Source organism: Capricornis sumatraensis, chromosome 2, assembly GCF_032405125.1.
Source record: "Capricornis sumatraensis isolate serow.1 chromosome 2, serow.2, whole genome shotgun sequence".
Classification (NCBI taxonomy): domain Eukaryota; kingdom Metazoa; phylum Chordata; class Mammalia; order Artiodactyla; family Bovidae; genus Capricornis; species Capricornis sumatraensis.
Window position 1 is genome coordinate 76,304,166 of NC_091070.1, and position 8,027 is coordinate 76,312,192.

The following is an 8,027-nucleotide window of genomic DNA, read 5'->3' on the forward strand; positions in this document are numbered from 1 at the left end:
TAGCTCCTAAATGGAAGGTTCTAACTTAAGTAACAGAGGACCACCTTTCTGACTTAGCAGTGGCTCTGTCAAGGGAAAAGAAAATGGAAATTTAGGGTCATAATTTCATACACTCACCTCCCCCCGTCCCAAGATGGAGCAGGGTCTCCCCCTGGGTCGTACAGTCTTTCCTTCTGTCAGAGATTTTTGTATGCGAGTTTCACCCTCTGTCAGCTCACCAAGCATAACAGTGTCCCAGGCTATAGATCCTTTCCAGCTAAAATCGCCCACAATTTCAAACTATATTGGACATCAAGAAACCTACAAGGAAAGGAATTATCTTAGGGCAGTGAGAACCAAAAGTTAGAAGAGGTGGCATTTAAGGATTCCATTCGCCTCTCAGCACAAATGACCTCATTCACACTTCTCACCCCTGGCAAGAGAGCAATCACACAAACAGTACCCAAATGGCAAATTCAGGTGGTTGCAAGAGTGTTTTATTGAAAGAAGCAGCGATTTGGTTAATATGGGTCCCATCTCACAACCCTCTTCTCACCCCCCAAAACACACAGGGGCAAGACTCGGGCCAGGGGCACACGTGTGGGTTGGATAGGAGCCCTAACTTGCTTGAGTTATTGCCCTCAGGTCAGGGAATCATGTGGTTATGTGTGTGTGTGTGTGTGTGTGTGTGTGTTGAATAAGAAACCTAACTTGGGTTACTTCCCTCAAGTCAGAGAAGCCTGTGCTTGTGTGGAGGTGGCAGTGAGGGTAGGGGTGTGGCAGGTAAGAGCACCGCACCATCGAAGTGGACTGGTACATATGGGTTTCCCTCACAAGCCACAGTGATATATTTCTGCTTCTGGCTAGTCTTGTAGGCACAGTTGGGGTACTTAGAGCTGCCTGTCTCGCGGCAGTCTGTGATGTTCATGGTGGAGTTGCTCTGGTAGCAGTTGGGCTGCCCATTCTTGCAGGTGATGTTTTTCTGGGAGCACACGGCCTTGACATCATCCAGGGACTCGTGCACAAAGGTGTTCACTGGCTTGCATCGTCCATGTGTCATCCTCCGGCGCTTCATCATCAGGTTGCAGTAGTTGGAGTTGCCGCTGGAGGAGCTGCCAGAGTCCATGTGCTGCCTCCGGAATTTGGCAGCTGCAGATTCCTTGCCCAGGGAAGGCTGGACCCACACCAGCAGCACCAGGACCAGCAGTGACAACAGGACCAGGGACTTCGGAGCCATGATGACCGCCCTCCCCTGGAGAAACCTGCCAGGGAAAAAGAGCAGAGGAGGAAAAGCATCGCCTTAGAAAGAGAACCCCAGCTCCCACCTGCAGCCTCCCTGGCTTACAGTCAACCAGAAAGATGTCTGTCCTCCTAAGAGTTTGTCTAAGTAAGGAGACACTCACATATACTCTTCCCACAAACATTTGACTCCCACTCCCTACAGAGGGGTCATCCTCCCCTCTGGGTGGTGACCCCAGAAATGACCTAAAATCCTAGCAGTCTTGTCTTTGAATACAGAAAGTCTTTTGATATGAAATATATTTGAAAAATAAAATACCTTTGTACCCAGCATTCACGTGGCAAGTTAGATGTTCCTTTTGAATAAATCATTAAATAAATAAGCCAGATTTTGAGTAAGACACATTGTATCCTTGAGATTGTTGTTGTTGTTCAATTGCTTAGTCGTGTCTGACTCTTTGTGACACCATGGACTGCAGGCTCCCCTGAGATAACCACCAGTATTCATCCAGGATCACAGTTGACAGAACCCTGTTGTCCTACAGCACAAGGAAAACTCAGTTCCTGTCCTGTGTCTGACAACACACAATAAAGGATGCTATTGGGTTCTAAGAGAGAATCGAGCCTCCCCCAACCTGAAGGCTTCTCCTTCTCCAGCCCCGAGGGCTCTCTGCAGCCTAGGTGCTCCATTCCCAACCCCAGCTCTGCTCCCTGCCCCTGTCTGCCCAGCCCGATTCTCAGGCTAGTCTCACTCACCCTGCATCTCCCTTCTCAAACCCTCAAGCAGAAGCAGCTCCTGAAACCACTTCTTGGGCTGCTTACCTGTGTCTCTAGCTTTGTCTCTGAGAAAGAAGGCAGTTCTGCAATCAGTCTATCCCAGGGATGTGGAACTTATACAGATGAAAGGGGGCTTGGCTTCCAAGAAGAGCAGGGTGGGCGGAGCATCTTGGTCCATAAGAAAACAAGGTCATGTTAGGAAGGGGTGGGGAATTGCCCAGAGCGCCCTCTTTGGGGGTTACTGGGGAGAGTAAGCCTTTGCCAGTAAGAACCTTTCTTTCTATTAATATAAGCAGCAGAGAAAACCACTGATATTCAAACCCCAATCAAGTCCTTGATCTGCATTAAATGGCACTTTGAGGTTAGCTAAAGACACATAACATATGATCATAGGAACAGCTTCTTAGGACAAAATTCCACATCTCCCACCAGCAACTCTGGGGTGGAAGGCTGCATGGAGTGGGGAGAGACATCCAGCTGCCCTTGGCTGAAAGATCTGGAGAACAGTGTATTGTTCAGTCACTCACTCAGTCATGTCTGACTCTTCACAACCCCATGGACTGCAGCACCCCAAGTTTTCCTGTCTTCACCATCTCCTGGAGTTTTGCTCAAACTCATGTCTGTTGAGTCAGTGATGCCATCCAACCATGTCATCCTTTGTCATCCCCTTCTCCTCCTGCCTTCAATCTTTCCTAGATTCAGGGTCTTTTCCAATGAATCGGCTCTTCACATCAGGTGGCCAGAATATTGGAGTTTCAGCTTCAGCATCAGTCCTTCCAATGAATATTCAGGACTGGTCTCCTTTAGGATGGACTGGTTGGATCTCCTTGCAGTCCAAGGGACTCTCAAGAGTCTCCTCCAACATCACAGTTCAAAAGCATCAATTCTTTGACACTCTGCCTTCTTTATGGTCCAACCCTCACATCCATACATGACTCCTGGAAAAACCATAGTTTTGACTATATGGACCTTTGTGGGCAAAGTAACATCTCTGCTTTTCAATATGCTGTCTAGGTTTGTCATAGCTTTTTTTCCAAGGATCAGGCATCTTTTAATTTTATGGCTGCAGTCATCATCTGCAGTGATTTTAGAGGCCAAGAAAATAAAGTCTGTCACTGTTTCCACTTTTTCCCCATCTATTTGCCATGAAGTGATGGGACTGGATGCCATGATCTTAGTTTTTTGAATATTGAGTTTTAAGCCAGCTTTTTCACTCTTCTCTTTCACCTTCATCAAGAGGCTCTTTAATTCTTCTTTGCTTTCTGATATTTCTCCTGGAAGTCTTGATTCCACCTGAACATGGAGAAGAAAGAAGCCTCTGTATGGCCTCACCCAGTCCTGACAACTTCAACACACCTGGACTGTTGATGTAGAGTATATGTCCATTCTTATCCAATGAAGAAAGCTCAGCTTCTCTGTACATTAGTGCCAAATCAAATCTCAGAGGCAGAGTTTTGGGTGAAGTAGAAAAGATTAGCTTTATATTTTGCCAGGCAAAGAGGGACATAGAGGTTCAAGCCTTCAAAACTGAATGTACCAATTAGGGGAAGATAGTGACATGTTTAATAGTAAAAAGAGATCATGATCAGCTCATAGACATTCTTCCGATGGGTTGGTGAGTGAGGTAAGTAGGAGTCAACATCATCAACCTTCAGTTCAGTTCAGTCACTCAGTCGTGTCTGACTCTTTGCGACCCCATGAATTGCAGCACGCCAGGCCTCCCTGTCCATCACCAGCTCCTGGAGTTCACTCAGACTCACGTTCATAGAGTCAGTGATGCCATCCAGCCATCTCATCCTCTGTCATCCCCTTCTCCTCCTGCCCCCAATCCCTTCCAGTATCAGAGTCTTTTCCAATGAGTCAACTCTTCACATGAGGTGGCCAAAGTACTGGAGTTTCAGCTTTAGCATCATTCCTTCCAAAAAATCCCAGGGCTGATCTCCTTCAGAATGGACTGGTTGGATCTCCTTCAGAATGGACTGGTTGGATCTCCTTGCAGTCCAAGGGACTCTCAAGTCTTCTCCAACACCACAGTTCAAAAGCATCAATTCTTCGGCGCTCAGCCTTCTTCACAGTCCAACTCTCACATCCATGCAAGACTACTGGAAAAACCATAGCCTTGACTAGACGGACCTTTGTTGGCAAGGTAATGTCTTTGCTTTTGAATATGCTATCTAGGTTGATCATAACTTTTCTTCCAAGGAGTAAGCGTCTTTTCATTTCATGGCAGCAGTCACCATCTGCAGTGATTTTGGAGCCCCACAAAATAAAATCTGTCACTGTTTCCACTGTTTTCCCATCTATTTCCCATGAAGTGATGGGACCAGATGCCATGATCTTCATTTTCTGAATGTTGAGCTTTAAGCCAACTTTTTCACTCTCCTCTTTCACTTTCATCAAGAGGCTTTTTAGTTCCTCTTCACTTTCTGCCATAAGAGTGGTGTCATCTGCATATCTGAGGTTATTGAGATTTCTCCCGGCAATCTTGATTCCAGCTTGTGTTTCTTCCAGTCCAGCGTTTCTCATGATGTACTCTGCATAGAAGTTAAATAAGCAGGGTGACAGTATACAGCCTTGATGTACTCCTTTTCCTATTTGGAACTGGTCTGTTGTTCCATGTCCAGTTCTAACTGTTGGTTCCTGACCTGCATACAGATTTCTCAAGAGGCAGGTTAGGTGGTCTGGTATTCCCATCTGTTTCAGAATTTCCCACAGTTTATTGTGATCCACACAGTCAAAGGCTTTGGCATAGTCAATAAAGCAGAAATAGATGTTTTTCTGGAACTCTCTTGCTTTTTCCATGATCCAGCAGATGTTGGCAATTTGATCTCTGGTTCCTCTGCCTTTTCTAAAACCAGCGTGAACATCAAGAAGTTCACGGTTCATGTATTGCTGAAGCCTGGCTTGGAGACTTTTGAGCATTACTTTACTAGCATGTGAGATGAGTGCAATTGTGCGGTAGTTTGAGCATTCTTTGGCATTGCCTTTCTTTGGGATTGGAATGAAAACTGACCTTTTCCAGTCCTGTGGCCACTGCTGAGTTTTCCAAATTTGCTGGCATATTGAGTGCAGCACTTTCACAGCATCATCTTTCAGGATTTGAAACAGCTCAACTGGAATTCCATCACCTCCACTAGCTTTGTTCATAGTGATGCTTTCTAAGGCCCACTTGACTTCACATTCCAGGATGTCTGGCTCTAGATGAGTGATCACACCATTGTGATTATCCGGGTCATGAAGATCTTTTTTGTAGAGTTCTTCTGTGTATACTTACCACCTCTTCTTAATGTCTTCTGCTTCTGTTAGGTCCATACCACTTCCGTCCTTTATCGAGCCCATCTTTGCATGAAATGTTCCCTTGGTATCTCTAATTTTCTTGAAGAGATCTCTAGTCTTTCCCATTCTGTTCTTTTCCTCTATTTTTTGCATTGATCGCTGAAGAAGGCTTTCTTATCTCTTCTTGCTATTCTTTAGAATTCTGCATTCAGATGCTTATATCTTTCCTTTTCTCCTTTGCTTTTCACTTCTCTTCTTTTCACAACTATTTGTAAGGCCTCCCCAGACAGTCATTTTGCTTTTTTGCATTTGGAACTCTGCATTCAGATCCTTATATCTTTCCTTTTCTCCTTGGCTTTTTGCCTCTCTTCTTTTCACAGCCATTTGTAAGGCCTCCCCAGACAGCCATTTTGCTTTTTTGCATTTCTTTTCCATGGGGATGGTCTTGATCCCTGTCTCCTGTACAATGTCACAAACCTCATTCCATAGTTCATCAGGCACTCTATCTGTTAGATCTAGGCCCTTAAATCTATTTCTCACTTCCACTGTATAATCATAAGGGATTTGATTTAGGTCATACCTGAATGGTCTAGCGGTTTTCCCTGCTTTCTTCAATTTCAGTCTGAATTTGGTAGTAAGGAGTTCATGATCTGAGCCACAGTCAGCTCCTGGTCTTGTTTTTGTTGACTGTATAGAACTTCTCCATCTTTGGCTGCAAAGAATATAATCCGTCTGATTTCGGTGTTGACCATCTGGTGATGTCCATGTGTAGAGTCTTCTCTTGTGTTGTTGGAAGAGGGTGTTTGCTATGACCAGTGCATTTTCTTGGCAAAACTCTATTAGTCTTCGCCCTGCTTCATTCCGCATTCCAAGGCCAAATTTGCCTGTTACTCCAGGTGTTTCTTGACTTCCTACTTTTGCATTCCAGTCCCCTATAATGAAAAGAACATCTTTTTTGGACGTTAGTTCTACAAGGTCTTGTAGGTCTTCATAGAACCGTTCGATTTCAGCTTCTTCAGTGTTTTGTTGGAGCATAGACTTGGATTACTGTGATATTGAATGATTTGCCTTGGAGACAAACAGAGATCATTCTGTCGTTTTTGAGATTGCATCCAAGTACTACATTTCGAACTCTTTTGTTGACCATGATGGCTACTTCATTTCTTCTGAGGGATTCCTTCAGGACCAACTAACTGCTCTGGGGTCTACATGCTTGTTGGCAGCAAACATACCACCATCTGTTAACTTATCTCACCTGGAGGGGGTTTCAGAATCTGGAGAATAGCTTAAAGATATTGTTGTGTGTATCCATCGATGGGAAAACAGAACCTTGCCCCAAGGCTGCTCTTGACTATTAGTGCCTCCCTGGTCTCTCATCCCCCCCCACCTTCCCTAATTAACAACTGCTTGAATCTGCCCATTGGAACTCAGGGAAGGTCATGGAGGTTGAAAGAAGGCTCTTTCCTATAATCAAAGAAGTGGAGGTTGCAAAGGCCTTGTGCCCAGCAGCCCCACAGGGCCCTGCGCAGTACCAATCTGATTGATTTGGCCAAAATTCCACATCTCTCACCAGTACCTCTGCAGGGAGAGCAAGGAGAGGTGTCCAGTGGCCCCCAGCTTGAAGGGCACCCAGATATGGAGAATAAGAAAAGAGTACTTGAACACAGAAGAGAAAAAGAAAGCCTCTGTGAGCTCACCCAGTTCTGGCCACTTCTATGCTCCTGGACTATTGAAGGAGGGTATGTGGCTGATCTTATCTATAGTGACCCCTCCTTACATAGGCCAGAGTGGAGGAGAGGAACTTGAGATAAGACAAAATGCAAAATCCTCTTTAGAGAAGAAATTTGTTGTTGTTCAGTCGCTAAGTTGTATCCAACTCTGCAACCCCATGGACTGCAGCACACTAAACCCCTCTGTCCTTCACTGTCTCCTGGAGTTCTCAAAAATTAATGTCCCTTGAGTCAGTGATGCTGTCTAACCATCTCATCCTTTGCAGTCCCTTCTCATCCTGCCCTCAATCTTTGCCAGCTTCAGGCTCTTTTCCAATGGGTCAGCTCTTCACATCAGGTGGCCAAAGTATTGGAGCTTCAGCTTCAGCATTAGTCCTTCAAATGAATATTCAGAGTTGATTTCTTGTAGGATTGATTGTTTTGATCTCCTTTTAGTCCAAGGGACTCTCAAGAGGCTTCTCCAACACTACAACTTGAAAGCATTAGTTCTTCAACACTCAGCCTTCTTTATGGTCCAACTCTCACATTCATACATGACTACTGGAAAAACTGTAGCTTTGACTACATACAGCTTTGTCACCAAAGTGATGTCTCTGTTTTTCAACATGCTGTGTAGGTTTGTCATAGCTTTCCTTCCAAGCAGGAAGTGTCTTAATTTCATGGCTGCAGTCACTGTCTGCAGTGATTTTAGAGCCCAAGAAAATAAAGTCTGTCACTAGTCTTTCCTCATCTATTTGCTATGAAATGATGGGACCAGATGCCATAATTATCACTTTTTTAATGCTGAGTTTTAAGCCAACCTTTTGACTCTCCTCTTTCACCCACATCAAGAGGCTCTTTAGTTCCTCTTCACTTCCTGCCATTAAAATGGTATCATCATCCGAGGTTGTTGATATTTCTCCCAGCAAATTGATTCCAGCTTCATCCAGCCCAGCATTTTGCATAATGTACTCTACATGTAAGTTAAATAAGTAGGGTAACAATAAACAGCCTTGACATACTGCTTTCCCAATTTTGAACCAGTCT

General features: G+C 44.7%; 1 protein-coding gene across 2 annotated transcripts; it reads right to left on the reverse strand.

Annotated features, from left to right (window-relative positions):
* Positions 1–511: 511 nt before the first annotated feature.
* Positions 512–2,078, reverse strand: LOC138073713 (brain ribonuclease). 2 transcript variants are annotated; one of them, XM_068965587.1, is made up of 2 exons: positions 2,041–2,078; positions 512–1,241 (listed from the first exon to the last, which is right to left on the reverse strand). In XM_068965587.1, the coding sequence occupies exon 2, from the start codon at positions 1,214–1,216 to the stop codon at positions 710–712; it is 507 nt and encodes a 168-aa protein (XP_068821688.1). In that variant the 5' UTR covers positions 1,217–1,241; positions 2,041–2,078; the 3' UTR covers positions 512–709. The 2 variants fall into 2 exon arrangements, with proteins under 2 accessions (XP_068821688.1, XP_068821689.1); XM_068965588.1 differs by lacking the exon at positions 2,041–2,078 and adding an exon at positions 1,538–1,587.
* Between the last annotated feature and the right edge of the window lie 5,949 nt (positions 2,079–8,027).

Coding starts and splice junctions, on each gene's coding strand:
- LOC138073713 (XM_068965587.1), bottom strand. CDS start 1,216: ATGGCTCCGAAGTCCCTGGTCCTGTTGTCACTGCTGGTCCTGGTGCTG.